General features: G+C 52.2%; 1 protein-coding gene across 1 annotated transcript; it reads right to left on the minus strand.

Moving 5' to 3' along the window:
• Positions 1-749: 749 nt before the first annotated feature.
• PES1 (pescadillo ribosomal biogenesis factor 1) lies at positions 750-15,037 on the minus strand. The gene is made up of 15 exons (XM_029922526.1): positions 14,934-15,037; positions 12,394-12,473; positions 11,451-11,604; positions 10,154-10,263; positions 7,679-7,850; positions 7,505-7,594; positions 4,862-4,978; positions 4,671-4,745; positions 4,361-4,447; positions 4,094-4,224; positions 3,595-3,720; positions 3,291-3,475; positions 2,666-2,829; positions 2,366-2,527; positions 750-1,248 (listed from the first exon to the last, which is right to left on the minus strand). The coding sequence occupies exons 1-15, from the start codon at positions 14,955-14,957 to the stop codon at positions 1,165-1,167; spliced, it is 1,761 nt and encodes a 586-aa protein (XP_029778386.1). The 5' UTR covers positions 14,958-15,037; the 3' UTR covers positions 750-1,164.
• Between the last annotated feature and the right edge of the window lie 947 nt (positions 15,038-15,984).

Here is a 15,984-nt window from a genome sequence, read left to right on the forward strand (position 1 = left end):
GTCTTCCCCCTGCACAGGGTGGGTCTGCAACCACTGCCCAAAACACTTCTAGAGAGCCTGGGCACAGGTTCATGGGTGAACATGAAGCCTCGTTCCAAACCCACACTCCACCACCCTGGCTCCAGCTCCTGATAGCCCTCAGCCCCAAGGAGGCTCTTTGGAGACTCCCTGCCTGATCTGGGAGGGGTTGAGTGACCTTCCTGAGCCTTGGTTTCTGGACCTGGCTCTGCTGTGGGGCACTGGCAGTCTACGCAAAGGCATGTCATGTCTCTCCAGGCCTCAGCAAGGGCACTGTCAGGGTCAAGTGGGAAGCTGTAAGGACGCCCCAGCAAGGGTCACAAGTCAGACTGGTGGCAATGCCACGTTGGGGGTTACTGGGTAGTTCTGCCCACGAGCCTACAAGGTAAAGCTGGGTAACTCAACCGAAGCCCCACAGATCCTTTAGCCACTGGCGTTCACCTTCTGGTCTTACTCCAACAGAAAGCTATGACCATCACAATTGGTACTTACAGAGCACCTTAGTTTGTAGACACCTGACACTAAGTCTGCATAACATTATCACTGAACCCTCCTCACCAACAGCACCCCTGGCTCCCCAGAGAGGCTCCAGAATTTCTGCCCCTAATTTACACACAAGGAAGCAATGTTTCCAGTGGAACAGTACCTGGCTGGAATGTGAACAAAGGGTAGACTCCACTTCACTAGGTGGCCCTTCTCTAACCCAAGAAGGCTCATGGACACAATTCAAATCGTTTCAAAACCAACTGTTTAATAACAAATGCTTCTCCACCCTCACCCCACCACAGCAGCAGGAAAATCACCAGTCCAACCATGGGGGGAGGGGTGCACTGCAGAAAGTCAGGGAACAGGGAGCAGCTGGTGAGGGGCTGGTCAGGCCCCTGCCCCCCATGTCACGGATTCCTGGGAGCATCAAGTTGGGCTGGGCACAAAGGCCTCTCCTCTGCCCAGCCACTAGCAGGGAGCTCCATCCAAGGGAGGCTGGGGCTCCAGCCAGAGAGCTTGAGAGGAAGCCAGGTCCAGCAGGGGGAGGAAGGGGATGAAAAGAGAAAAGACTGGTCTGCCACCAAGCCTGGGTCCTCTGTCCTGCCTGTGCCAAGTCCAGCTGCCAGGAGCGGGTCTCGTCCGTCAAGAGGCTGCCGCCACTCACACGGGCCTGGACTTCTTGGCTTTCTTCTGAGACTTCACAGCCTCGTCGTGGGCTTTCCGCTTCTCTGCCAATTTGGTGGCCTGTGAGGAGGAAGGGGGGATCAAGCTGTGATTATACAGTACTCAAGGCCATCCCTTAAAAGCAGAGCTCCCACAAAAACTAAATTACCAGAAGCAAATTACCAGAAGGAAAAACAATTATTTGAACCACCTCAGGTCATCAGACATGCCTTTACCTTTGCTTTTATGACTCGGTATGTCATAGGTTCAGAGCTAGTAGGAATCCACGTTCCTATAGCCAGAGGCAACTGCCCCAATTACCCTTCTCCTTGGGAAAGCTGAGTGCCAATCAAACCTCTGCCAGGCTGCTGGGGAGGTGTCAGCCTGGAACAGTAGTCTTTTCCCCTGGAGACCATTTGGCAATACCTACTACAAAACACACACAGGCCTTTCAGCCTGGCAATGACATGCCTAAGAATTTGCCCTGCAGAAACTTCAAAGGGATGTGCTCAAGGGTGTTTCCTAAAAATGCCTAAAAATGAAAAACATTCTAATCTTACTTGTATGAAGTCATGGCAAGAAATTCACTGTATGGTTAAATGAAAAACACACTGCATGACAACCTGTAGGTAGCGTGATGGCTCCAAAATAACCTGTTATCACACACAAAAGAAAGTGGGGTGCTCTTACTACAGGTCACTCCAAAGGCAGGGCTGTGAGCCACTTCCACACCACCCATTACAGAGTTCTGATGTGCAAAGAACTTGAACTTAAAAAAAAAAAATTTTTTTTTTTTTACAATGAATATATATGGCTTTGTGAACCAGAAGGGACAAAACAGAAATTTAAAGCCTCCCACAGTCCCTCCTGCTTCATGCGTGTCTGTTACGTGGTCCTTTGTGAAAGCGGGCTGAGTCTGCCGGGTCACCTCTGCCCCCAGAGCCCAGGAGACTCAGAAACGGCTGGCTGTAAGAAAGAGACTGAAGCCCTGAAGAAAGCCCAAGACGTTGACAGTAAGATGCCCACACAGGCCTGGGTGGAGGCACAGGAGCTAGGCCAGGCCAGGCAGGCAACCTCAGAAAAAGGCTATGAAATCGCATTGAACTGGCACAGAGGAGAGCCAGCTGGCCCCAGAGTTCACACGTGCAGCCACATGGGTGGCCACATCTGGAGTCTCAGGCAGGTGGCAGGGACTCACCTCTCGGACTTTTCGCCTCTTGCCAAACATGATCTTATTATAAAGGTACTTCTCCCGCTTCTTCATCATCATGATGGCCAGGCGCTTGGCTTCATTCTCCTCCTCCTGGGCCAGCCGCTGCTTGTCCTCTAGCTTCACAGTGCCTGCCATCACTCTGGGCTTCTGGAGACACAGGGTCAATGCTTGTGGATGCCCCACCCCCACCAATCCCCTGGCTCTTGCCCTTCTGGCCTAGGGCTGGCACCAAAGATGGCCAGTGGAGGTGCGTCCTCGGCTGCACCCCAGTCAGCTTCCCAGTACCTTCCCCTCCATCCTCTCTTCCTCCAGGGCTGTCAGTTGGGCCTCTTCTTCCTTCTCTGAACCAGCCTCCACATCTTCCTCCTCCTCTTCATTTTCTCCCCCTTCATCACCATCACCATCATTCTCTTCCTCCTCATCCTCCTCTTCAGATTCATCCATATTTCCTATAAATAACCAATTACTTATGAGCCTGCTCTTCTCCTTGTAGGCTGAGAACTGGGGCCAGGCACCACATTCCTTAGCCATGAAGACGTTCTTAAGATCGTACAGGGCTGTCCCAACAGCGGCTCCTTCTGGAACTCTCCCCACAGCCCCAAACACCTTCAGAGGAAACTTGAGGTGCCTCCTCCTGAGCTTAGCCATCTGCTACATAAATACCAATGACAACTTCCAGACCACTCCTGCTCAATTCCTCTGAAAATCAAGTAACAACTGCTCCTAGAGCACAAATGTTCCCTTCTCCTAAGCTTTACTCCCAAAGTAGACTTTAAACGGCTTTGTGCCCCTGCTGCCCATTCTCAGGAGCTTGCCATCGTTGTAGCCAAGAAGAGAAACAACCAGGTGGGGCCAAGGAGGCCAAAGCCAGCCTGAAGGAACCCATCCACCCATCGCCTAGCCCGCGCACCTGGGTGCTCTCCCCGCTGCAGGGCGAGCAGCTTCAGCTTCTCAGGAGGGACGTAATCTCCTTCCTTCTCTGATACGAAGGGTGAGAGGTGTGGAGGCAACTGCACTCCTGGGAAGTAGTCCGCCACGGGGAGGAGGAGCCGGGCATTCACACAGTCAAACACCCACTGGGGCTGCACGTAGCACCTGGTGGCAGAGACAGGCCATGGAAGCAACCCGAAGCCCCACTGCATCCGCACCTGAGACAGACCTCTGCACCCAGAAACCCAAACAGGGGGAAGAAGATGAGAGTCTTGGGGGCTTACCTGCCGATAACAGGTGTCTGCTGCCCAGGCCGGTCGATGATCTGGTGGGTGATGCAAGAGTCTGTGACATCATACGTGGCCCCAATGCACAGAGACTTGTCCCAGGACACATCCCCTCCAAAACTCCTACAGGCACAGGAGGAGCCCCCAAGAGTATTCAGTATGAAGTGGCTGCCCTGGGACTCACTGGCCCACAAACACCCTCTAGGACACACCTGTCCCCACCCCACATCAGGATCACCCCTGTCGTTAGGCCAACACATCCAGCGCCAGCCCAGTGGAGGCCTGCCCTAAGGGCATGAGAAAGTGGTGCCAGTCGCCATCTGACGAGTGCCTGCCATGTGCTCCAGAGCGAGCCGAGCACTCTTCACACCCACTCTGGTGAATGCATGCAAGCACCCTAAGGGGTAGATGCTGACACCACCCTGATGTTCCCGCTGGGCGTCCAGGATAGGATGCAGCCCAGAGTGTGGCAGAGCCAGTGCCATCAGCCTCCCACCTGATGACGAAAGCCAGGGCCTCGCGGGGCACCTCACGGTTCAGGAAGAACTTTAGGCCCTCAAAGAGCTTCTTGTGCTTTTCCTGCGCCTCCAGCTCCTTCCTGCGGTCCTCCTCCTGGGCCGTCATCTCCTGCCACAAAAGGGGCCGTGGTACCATCAGGCCTGCCCACACCCACACTGGAGGGCAGAGGGCGGATGTGTTCCCCAGCTTCCATCTAGGTCCCTCAGTCCCAATGCCCCCCACCAGCCCGGCACACAGTCCTCACCCCATCAGCAGGAAACTCATCCACCTCAGGCTCCTCCTCCACAGGGACCACCATGCGGGCCAGACTGGCACTGAGGGCCGCCAGTTTCTATAGGAAAGAAGCAGAACTGCTGCTTGCAGGTGGGAGATGTTGTCTAGGTGCATGGTCACGGTGGGGAAGGGGGAGCATCAACAGTTCTTGGACATCAGTGGGCTTGGGTTCCAAGGGCAAGCCCTGAGCCCACTTACCTAGCCATGCACAGACCCATCCCCAGGCCAGGACCCACCCTTCTGAGGAGACGCAGGGCCAGTGCTCTAGAAGCCCCTCTCACCTCCATAGAGGTCTCGGAATCCAATGCGTAGGTGTCCTCATTGCTCTTCACCTCTGCATGGACCTGACCCTCCAGCTGTGAGGCAGTGGGAAGGTCAGAAGGAGAAGATGTCATAACCCCTGCATCCGCGTAGGGAGAGAAGGGCCATGGCCCCTGCTGCACACTGACAAAGAGCCGGGCTGGGACCCTACCTTGGGCGGGTAGTGCAGGTTGATCGACTGGTAGAGGCGGAAGTTGACGAAGCCCAGAAGAGTGGTGTAGAACTCAGTGAAGGTGGCCATGACCCTGTAGTCAACATCTGTTGGGTGCTGGGGGTACAGAAGACCATTGGCAGTGCAGGTACAGGGGAAAGACAACACTGACAACCCACACGGGGCAGGGGACTCCAGCCTGCCCAAGGCTTCCCCGTGGTAGCCCTGCCTTCAGAGCTCTGTTCCATGAGAATGGGCCATGTGGCATGTCCTACCCAGGAGCATTTTGGCTGAGGCTCTGGACAGGGGTCCCAAAGGTTAGGGGCATCCTGAGGTCAGTCCAGATCCCTGAGCCAGAAAGGGGGAGATGAAAGGGAGAAAATGGAAAGCTCTGTCATGCTGCTCCCAGGACTGGATGGAGCTCCCCTGTCCCTGCCCAAGCTCCCCACTCATCCTATAAATCCCAGCTCAGACCAGACTTCAGTCACAGAGGTGGCCTTCAGGGCCAGTCTGGTCAGAGCTCATTCTTCTCCATCAGTCATCCCATAATCTTCATTAAATGTCTTCTCTCCAGGCCTAGCCTGCTAGTCTCCCAGAGCCCAGCCCCAGTGGGGAGAGGCAGCCCTGCAGCAAGCAGTATGTCACCCTGGGTGGATGGAACTCAGCATCCTCAAGCCTTGGCAGGAGGGATGGATGCTCAATTCAGCGACTCAGCCCCAGCCCCAAGCCAGAGACAAAGGCACAACGTAAGGACCCAAGAGAGGGTGGAACAGCTGCCTGGCTCGGCCCCCAGAAGCTCTGGAGAAATGGCGGGAAGAAAGCTGCTTGCTTGGGGCAAAGGCACATAGCTACCCTTGAGAGCTGCCAACCCAGTAGGCAGGGAACATCAAAGGTCTCATCTCTGCCCTTGCCAGGGGAAGGATCTGAGAGGCAAAGAGCATCGTCTCTTGAGCAGCACTGCCCCCCACAACCCGGCAGGCTAGCCCATCCCTGTTGACCTCTGGGATCTGGATGGCAGTGTATGCCGAGCAGTGTCAAAATTCACAGTGATCACAACATCCCTTTTTATGCTAGCCGTGCCCATGACTGAACTGTTTCTCTATTCTATCAATGGGCAGTGTGAGTGTGAGGATGCAGAGACCAAGAGGTACCCCACCTGCCCCCTACGTACACCTCTGTCCTTCCAAGAGCATCTGCTAGAGAAGCAGCTGAGGACCAGCTTCATTCTGCACTGCACAGTGCTGAGTGAGGTACCTCCAACCCCCTTCCCATCCCCCGCTACTGCCTGCTTGGGTCATACTTTGAAGAGCCCAGCATTGGCTGCTCAAGGAAAGAGGACACAACAAGAGCCTCAGCTATGACCCAGGACCAGTCCCCCATTCTCCTGCTAAGAGGAAGTAGTAGCAGTGAGCTGGCCAGGGAGGAAGGAGGAATGGGCAGCCTGTTCCCTTCCCCCAGGGTCAGCTGTGTGGAGGTTGGCCTCCACAGGGCCCTATTCACTACCCAGAGGACATACAAAGACCGGTCTGAGCAGCACGGGGGTGGGACATCAGAGAGAAGGAAGAAGAGAGGGCCAGCGAGGAAGGAAGCACGGCAGAAGACAGGAAGGAAGGAGAAGAGGGAAGGAACAGGAAAGAGGGAAGGGCCACAGGCTGTGGCACACACACCTGCCTCGGAGAGTGAGGAGTGGGGGCTGCTTAGGGCCACGCTGCCCCTTAACCACAGACTGCAGCCTGCCCCCACACATCACTGCCCTGCAGTCGGAGTGGGTTCTGGCTTTGGACCCCTGCCAGCCCAGAATAAATGGGAGGGTCCAGACCCCCAGCTCACTCTGGAGCCCCTGACAACCTGGTCAGCAAAAACACTGTCCAGCAAGGCTGGTGCATTTGCTGCTCAAGGCACAGGCAGGAAACTGGGCCAAATGCAGGCCCACATGGTGACAAGTGAGGCAGAGGGAGAGGCTGGCCGAGACTGTGTAGGAGACTAGAGGCTGATGCTGCCCCACGAGAAGGCAAAACCAGGATTTCTCTGTGGATCCCTGCCAAAAATTCCCCGTCTAAACCAAGATAAATAAGTAGTGCCATGTGCTAAAAGCTTCTCATATACTCATCCTCCTCCATCTCACCTAGTCCCCCCAGCCTTGGGTAGGAGTCGGGGGAAGCTGAGGAGATGAGCAAGGTCTGGCAGCCACTAGCGCCAAAGTGAGATGCTGACCCCACGAGTCTGAGGGCAGGGCTGTGCTCGGCTACTGTTCAAGCCTTGGCAGCTGCTCACTGGTCACTTAGCAACCCCAAAGGGCCAGACACCAAGCACTCTGAAAGATTTTTTCCCTTAAATTCTCAGGACAAAGCTTAGAAAGTGAAAGCACATCATTAATGGAGGCACAGATAGGTGTAGGAACACGTCCAAGGTCACCCAGCTGGGAGATGCTGGAGAAAGGCTAGCTCCAGCTCTTACTATGATGCTGTGCAGGACACTCCTCAACCCATATCCTACCCCCGGCCACACGCAGGAACCCAGCACATGCTGGACCATGCAGGACAACAAAACCCCCATCCTGCCCAAGCCCTTATCTTTGTCTAGGAGCCAGAAAAGGAACAATGACCCAGGACAGGCCCCTGCCATCCCCGTGGGCATACTCACGTCATGGGAGAAGGCATAAGGTGTGATCCACACGATGGGCTGCCCCAGCACCTCGGCCTGGTAGTAAATGCCTTTGATGGACAGGAAGACCTTGGGGAGGGGACAGTATGGTGAAAAGCGGAGGCAGAGGAGGGAGTAGAGCCGTCCCCCTCACCCAGGAAGTCCTGGGCTCACCTTGCGCAGGGCACGGGCAGCAATGACATAGTGCATAAACTCCACAGTGAGCCGGCGGCACAGCTGAATGGTCTGCACGTGGCACTTGCCAGTCCGTGGGAAGGTGGAGAAGAGGAAGCACATGGAGAGGGCGTCGTCCAGGTCCCGCAGAGCGTCTATGAACGTGGGGTACCTGCATGGCCAAGAGGACAGTGCCCACAGGCTTGGTCAGCCTGGGTTCCAAGGAGGACCCTGAACTCCTTTGCAACCCTGTAGGTCACCCTAGAGCCACATTCCCAATCAGGCCTTGCCACTCCCATCTCCTGACCACAAAGTTGGGCAATGCCCAGGGGCCTGGCAGTGCCAGCTTTCCCATAGCCTTGGAAGAAACCATGGGATGAGGACATGCCCATTTAGCTCTGAGAATCAGAAAAATCCCAGTGGAGGTTCTGAAGACACCCACTGCTTACCAGAGACTCAGCCTGGACCCATTTCTATTTGTGGCCAGAGGGTAGACCGAGTCAGTGGCTCTCTTTTTCCAGGTGGAAACTGTAGTTCAAAGCAAATGTAACTGGACGTCCAAAACAGAAAGCAGAAAAATGTGAGGCTGACCTAGTAGACCAAGGTGGAGGGTGGGGGCCTGCCCGCATCAGCAGCATTTATGGCTTCGCCCAGCCACAGGTCCCTAGAGTGGGTTATGTCGTGTGCCTCACCACCCAGACTTCTAACTTTGCAGAACCAATTAGAATCAGGTGATAAAAATGCTGGAATTTTTTCAGTCCTGGGCCAGGAAAAGCCAGAGCAAGAAAGTGCTTCCAGGAATCCTGTGGTAAATTAGGAAGCTAAGGAGAACGAGCCATCCTTGGTAGGACCCACTACCGCATCCACCCTACTGAGGGATGGGGGCCTGTGTCATGGAGAGGACACCTGGATTCGTCTCAACTGTGACCCAGAATGGGTCACTTTGCCTCACCCAACCCCAGTGATATCATGTGGAAAATGACCTTGTTGGAGCAGACTACTGGTTTAAAACTGGGCTCTTGTAGTTCACTGGAAATGCTTGGGGACAAGTGGACAGACAGGGCCTCAGGTCTCCCTCCCCCAGCCAAAGTGGCTGTCAGAGCCTCCGGCACCCTAACTGCCTTACAGAAAGCTTTCTTTTGCAGAAAGGGTTCTGCTGCTTCAAAAAGGGACTCTGAAGCCAGGAGACCGGAGTGGCCAGGGTCCTTGCAGGGCAACACTCCCGGCAACGCATCAGGAGGAACTGCCAGTCTCCAAACGATAGCAAGGTAGGAAAAAAGGCTGCAGGGGCCTCTCCAAAGACAACAGGAAGAGAGGCATCTGGTTTTCTTGTGTGTAGGTGGGAATCTCAACTGGTCCCCTCTGGTGCCTCAAAGTTTTCCTCTCCCTACACCTCATGGACAAACCCACCACCCCTGGGCCTCTGTAGAAACAGCACCTGAGCTACCCGCCTTTTTTTTTTTTAAGGGTTGGCTAAGGAGACTGAGGGGAACACAGACTTGGAACACCACAACCACACAGACACCTGGTGTGAGCATGAATCCAGACACTTGCTTTCGTGTGTGGGTACTTTTAAGTCTGCTCCACACCACAGCTGTGCGTCACAGGCGGGGCAGGAGCTACCGCCTCTCTCTGAGAGGAGAGCTTGCTTGGAGCAGGAACTGTTCTCAGGCCACCCAGCCTGCAGGCTGCAGAGCTATGGTGAAAACACATACTGGGCTCTGAGGCCAGGGCTCTTCCCATGCTAGCCCATGGCTGGCCTGACTCGATGAGCCAAGTCCATCCAGCCTGGAACTAAGTGTTCCCAGGCCATCAGCCCTCAAGAGAAAATGGACATTCACTAGCCCAAAGTTTCTGAACCTGACCACTATTTGGTTGTTCTGTGTGGTGGAGACTGTCCTGTTTAGCAGCATCCCTGGCCTTTTTCCTTTAAAAATCAGTAGGATTCCTTGCCTGCCCCTCACCCCCCCAAGCCCAGGTCTGAGTCATAAGAACAAGTGTCTCCAGACATTGCCAAATGTCTCCTGGGGGCCAAAACTGCTTGATTAAGAACCAATGACTTAGCCAATGGAGGAGTAGGATTGCTGAGAAGGTCGGGCAAGAAACACCTAAGATCAGAGGCACCCAGTCACGTCTGCCAGGTGTGACCATGTGCCTGGTGAGCACTCCCAAAACTCTGGCTCTCAATCACAACAGGGCCTTTGCACCTACTGTTTCCCCTGCTTTGACCAGGCTTTCCTTGGCTGGCTGAAATGTCTGCCCCCCAGACCTATCTGACAAGCCTGTAAGTAACATATGTTCCCCAGGTCCCTTTACAGGGTTAGCATCCCACATGCCTCTCGCTATGACTTGAGATCATTATGGCAATTTATTTGGTTTGGGGTTTTTTTTGGGTCTGCTTCCTCCAAAGGATGCCAACAATGTAAGCAGGGTCCTGGTCTTAATCCCGGTGTTAGGACCGTGTCCCCAACTCACCGCTCCTTGACAATGTGGTCAAGTTTGTAGTCTGGCTTGTTGTCCTTCAGCCGCTCTACAGTGTTCCACTCACTCTTCCCATAGGCCTTCCGGAGCTTCCGGACGAACACCTGGGTGAGAGAAGATCACTGACGCTGGGGCCAAAGGCTCCTGGAGACCCCTCTCCCACTGAAGACGGCTGCATGGGGCAGGAGGACTCTTAAGGCCTTCTGAAGCTGACCACAGCTGTCAGACTGTGCTTTTTGATCCTTCCAGCCCCGTATGTATAAAACAGCAAACTCCAAAAAACATCAGAACTGACCCACACTGATGATGAGGTAATGGGATGACCAGAGATAACCACTTAGATGTGTTGACTCCACACGTTTACGTGAAAACATGTTTTCAGCTCTATTTTCCAACTGAGGCCAAGTGACCTGCCAGCAAAGCAGCTCAGGGTCAGGAAGGCTGGCCTTCATTCTCAGCACCAGTCTGCATGGGCATGAAACAAGCCAGGGATCTACGTATGGGGCTAGGTCACACAGGAAAGTGCAGCTGAGGCCAGTCATGGGCCCAGAATCCTCCAAGTCACCTGATTTCTTCCTTATAAGCACTTTTGATCAGGCCTGCCCTTGGTGCTTTCAGAGGCTCTAAGGCTGCCTCTGCTGGGGTCGTGAACAGCAGCTCCAAGACAGCCATTTCCCACCAGAGGTCCACCTCCAATGCAGTGAGCTTCAGTGCACTTGGACAGGGGGCCAGCAGCAGGTGCTGGCCAGTCTCCTGTGGTCACCAGGTGGCGCCTCGCCCCTCCGAGCACAGGGCCTGGGCCTGGCCCTGCAGCTCAGTGAAGGCTTCAGTAACAGCAGTCTACTCTCAATTATCTGCATTTGGTCTATGAGGCTTCTACTTTCCCTGTGGTATTTAAGCATTTAACAGCTTCTATGTGGAAGGAAAAGGTTGGTCTTCTAGGAGCAATTCCAGAAAGAATTAGAAAAGGAGCAGTTTCTTTGGGCAGAGAAGAATACACCAAAAAGCCCTGAAATAGTACCACCTTTGCTTCAAAAGCAATAAATTTATTCCTCCAAAAGAACCAGGGGAAAGGTACAACTGGTAAAGCATTAATCATTTGCCAGGTTCTGTGCAAATAATTTCCACATGTGATTTCATCTGGTTAATCCTCAAGACATTCCTTTGAGGGAGAATTACTTCACCCTTCCACTCGCTTGCTCAGAGAGATTACACAATCTGCCCAAGGTCACAATTCGTGGGTCACAGAGCAGCAATGGACCCCATCAAGACCCTAGAGGCCAGGCCTCACCTTGTATTCCCGAAACTTGTTGACAATGGGTTCATGGAGGAGGAATTTGATGTCTTTGAGAAGGTAAAAAGTTCGGGCCGCCGTGGAGCCCTTGTTAACCTTCTTCTTGTGTTTGGGTTCATGGGGATAAATGCCCTTCAGGATGCACAGTCGCCTGGAAGATAAAAATCATTCCTTCTGTCAGTTAATGTACCACACACTGGCCACACCAGGCCAGCAAAACAGCAGTGAACAAGGAAAATGGGGACCTTGCCCTTGGAGAATTTCACATCCTAGTGCAGGATCTCACAAGCCAAGTTCCCCAAAAACCACCTAACGTGTAGACTGTCACAAGCACCAGAAAGGGAACAATCAGAATGCTGAAAGGGGCCAGATGGCAGGTATCCCTTTTCGCAAAGGGAGTCAGTAAAGGCCTCGCTAAGAAACCCACACTTTAGCCACATAAAAGGTGGAGGGAAAGGCATCCCGGGAAGGACAGAGGCTGTAAAAGTGAAAAGTGCTGGGTGACTAAAAGTGGGCCATGTGGCAGGGCCCACAGGCTGTGGAAAGATATGGATTTGACTGTAGGAGGAGTTGAGACCCCTAGCTCCAGGATCAGGGGTCTCTTCTGCCAGAACGACGGGTTGGGTGACAAAGACCCAGCCAGAGAGTTGCAATGCCTTGTACCTGTGGACCCATTCTGATGACTCAGGGTGGCAAAACCCATTCTCCAGCTTCCCCAGAGACCACACCTGGCAAGGCACAGCTCACTGAAGCAAAGTCAGATGACAAAGAGGATAAGAAAGATGAAAAATGTCGGAATTCTGGATACAGTTTGTGGTGGCACAGGGAAGACAGGGATGTGGCTGAGTTTTCACCATCACTGAGTGTGATTCACTGCTCAGGCAGCCCCAGGGGCCCCTCTAGTGCCCCCCCCCCCAATGCCACTGCCCTCCAACCTCACCTGAAGTCAGCCAGGCTCAGCTGCAGCTTCTTTCGGGCTTTGTTTCGGGTGATGTAGTTGGTGGCGGAGCCTCGTTCATACTATGGGAGAGAAAAAACAAGTGACCATTAGCAATGATTGCAGTGATGACATCAATCTCTGGGCATGCCTCGTGCTAGGGGCAACTAATACTGTGCGTAAGTAGCCGAGAGGCTTCTGGGACAGGAAATGCTATAGGGAGGGAGTCCATCCACCTGAACAAGTCCTCCTGCACTGTCCTTGTGGTAATCAGCATAAAGGACACACATATCTGCATGAGGCTGGTGACTATGAGGTTGCTATGGATCAGGTGCTATTCCAAGCACTTAATAGTGGCTCTAAGTATTGGCTATTTTGATTGATTAGTTAGTTCCACACATTATTTCATTTAACCCTCACAACAACCAAGGCATGTGTCCAAGTCACATAGATTTTTAAGGGCTGGGATTCAAACACAGATCTGAGTCCTGAGCCTCGGTGCCTAATCCACTAAGCCAGTTTTCTCAACGTTTTCATTATAACCAATTCCTACCACCAGAAGCCTTTTTAGACTGCTTCTCCCCTTAACCATCCCCTCTTGCAGCCCCACAAAATGTTAATACTATAGACATACCAAAGATCTGTTCAAAGTGGTCTTTTAGAGAGCCACAAACCACTGGAATATCTAAGATCCCTTCCAACTAATTTTTGTTCCCTTGGGGGTGATATCTGGTTGAAAATGCATGCTCTAAGCCAAAGTCTCTCCCCTCCACCATTCATCAATTTAACAGAAAATAAAAGGACTTCTACTGTGTTCCAAGTATTAAGTGAGATGCTATGGGGGCAAGGAAAACAAAAAAGGCCTGGTCTCTACCTGCCCCCATGGAGCATACCGTCTGATGCAACCATGTGGATGTCTGTAGTGCCAAGATGCTGCCTCATGCTCATATCTCTGTATTCCTGATAAAGAGTACCAAACATGTCCTTTCCAAACAAGATCATCCTCTGCGGTGAGACAGCAGGGACCTGATGGCCAGGTCCAGCTCTACATAGATAAACCTGTAGCCCCTCAAGAGGTTTATGATCACCCATCATAAAACACACCTTCATTTATTCTTCCTGGTCATTGTCCACTGGGGATACAAAGATGAGCTTCAGACTGTCTTGGAGAGTTGAGTCTTCACTAAAAGTGTTTTCCATTGATTTACATACAGGTCTGTCATTATGCTTATCCTTTTAAATAGCAAGTGGTAAGTAGTTCTCAACTGTGGTGATTTTACCCCCTGGGTGTGTGTGGGATAGAGGTAAGGAAATTAAGCTTTTTGGGTTGTTGAGTGCCACTGGCATCTAGTGTGTAAGAGGTCAGGATGATACTAAACATCCAACAATGCACAGGATAGGTGCACAACAAAGCATTATCTGGCTCAAAATAGTTGTGAAACCCAGCTTTAAAAACTATCGTGATAGTTTTTACATATCTGCCAATGGAAGATTTTCCATCTTAAATCTTTGTAATTCTAAACACAAACACTTACTGGTTGTTCAACAGTGTGTTGAGTCAAACATAAACAGGCAACAAAAACTTTCAATCTGAAGAAAACACAAGACTACATATACCTCACCTTCATCCCTTCCCCCATCATTTCATGCCACTAAGGTGATTCTCCATTCGGCAACAAGAAATCCTTGAAAAACTGTATCATGGTACTTTCCCTTTACCTGAGTCGTACTGCACTTGGAATAAAATCCAAGCTCCTCACTGTGGCTACAGGCTTTGTACATCTGGCCCCTGTCTAACCTCGACCTCACCAAATGCCATTATTCCCTTAGTTTACTATACTCCAAGCCATCTTGATGTCTTAATTCCTCACACACAGAAAGCTTTTCCCACCTAAGGGTCTTGGCACTGAGTTTCCCCTGCCACCTCTGATCCCTAAGCACTCCGGTGGCCCAAAACCCAAGTGAGATCTTCTGAACTTTCTGATTGCGACCTACGTGTTGAATAGAAGAGAGACCTTCCAAGACAACACTAACTAAAGTAGCTTTTTCTACTCTCTACCCTTATCTTTTACATCACATTTAACAATTTGTGATCGTTTTTTGTGGTGTCCACATCCAATTGTTTACGTTTCCCTCTCCAGTGTCCAGGGCAAGTTCAACAAAAAAGGGAAATGACAAGTTCTGGAAATGATAAATTTACCATTCGGTAAGCCTTACATAATGTTTATTACTGTGTCAGTAAATAGTTGTCCTTCGACCAGGGTTGCATTTGGGATGAAGCTTTCTTGGCAACCCCAACTTTCTTTTACAGCCCTACTCCAAGGTTCTTTCCCGAACTTAATCGGACAAATAGCCTTCCTCGCCCATCCTCGGGCCCCTTCTCGTGGCTCCTCATCGAGTTGATCCCAGCCGTTTCCGTAAGCATGAGGGGCTGAGGCCGGGAAAGGAGCAGTCCCCGGGGTGCGTCGCCTCCACCTCCCGCCGCGTCTCCCTCTCGCTCCCCCTCCCCCAGGGCACCCCGCCGGATCAGACGCCCCACTTACCTTCTTTTTCTCCAGGCCTCCCATGACTCCACGCTGAAGGGCCTACGAGCGCCCCGTGGGCAGACACCGCCACTTCCTCCCGCACGTGCCCAGCCTAGGGCCCCGAGGCCCCTACCCTGCGAGTCTGCGCGGGCTGCCCGATAAGGTGCCTGAGCAAGTCTGGGGAATTATTTTATTTTCCTCTCCGAAATTTATTACTAAACTGTCTGAAAAAATTCACTGAGACCTCTTTTAGAGTTTTTTCCATATGCGGACCAATCATAGACAGTTTTAATCTTTAAGCGAAGAAGATTTTCAGGCATTTCCATAACCATCCCGATGACAGTCGCTTGACCTCATGAGCTGCGTTGCATGTTGGGATGGAGGGAGGCGGAAGACTCAGCAGTGGCAGAGCGCAGTACCTTCTGGGATGCCAAGGACAGCTACACTCTGAGTTGCGCGAGCGGGAGTGGCGTTGTCCCGGTAACGGTTGCTAGGCGTCGCGGGAACTTGGGAATTTGGCTTCAGTGGTGGAAAAGCGGCCGCCAGGGGCGCTCAGTGAAGCTGTGCTCTGTTTCCCGCTGGCCTGTGTGGCTTTTCCTTTTGGTTCTTTGGCTTTTAGTGGGGATAAAGTAGATGAAAAGCTTACTCTTTTCCTCACAGAAGTATAGTGACTCGAGAAGCCACTCATATATACTGAGCCTTAGCGGTGGATTGAAAAATGACAAAAGGCCAAGGTAGTTAATGGAACTCGTGGTATTTTAAATGTACATTCAGGACGTTGAACTTTTTTTTTTTAACTTTTTTTTTTAACATTTATTTATTTTTGAGAGACAGAGACAAATCATGAGCAGGGCAGGGTCAGAGAGAGAGGGACACACAGAATCAGAAGCAGTCTCCAGGCTCTGAGCTGTCAGTATAGAGCCCGATGCGGGGCTCGAACCCACGAACTGTGAGAATATGACCTGAGCCGAAGTCGGAGTTCAACCGACTGAGCCACCCAGGCGCCCCACATTTAAGCTTTTAAATTGTACATGTCTTCCGTATGTGTTCCTCAAGGGATAATTACAAG

The sequence above is a fragment of the Suricata suricatta genome, chromosome 14 (assembly GCF_006229205.1).
Source record: "Suricata suricatta isolate VVHF042 chromosome 14, meerkat_22Aug2017_6uvM2_HiC, whole genome shotgun sequence".
NCBI lineage: Eukaryota > Metazoa > Chordata > Mammalia > Carnivora > Herpestidae > Suricata > Suricata suricatta.

Bases quoted from the DNA above. Each gene is read 5' to 3' on its own strand.
- PES1 (XM_029922526.1), bottom strand. From the start codon at position 14,957: ATGGGAGGCCTGGAGAAAAAGAAG. The intron at 4,979-7,504 runs GTGAGTATGCCC...CTGTACCCCCAG, and splicing joins CTTATGCCTTCTCCCATGAC to CACCCAACAGATGTTGACTA. The intron at 3,476-3,594 runs GTAAGCCCCCAA...CTCTGCCACCAG, and splicing joins CAGACACCTGTTATCGGCAG to GTGCTACGTGCAGCCCCAGT.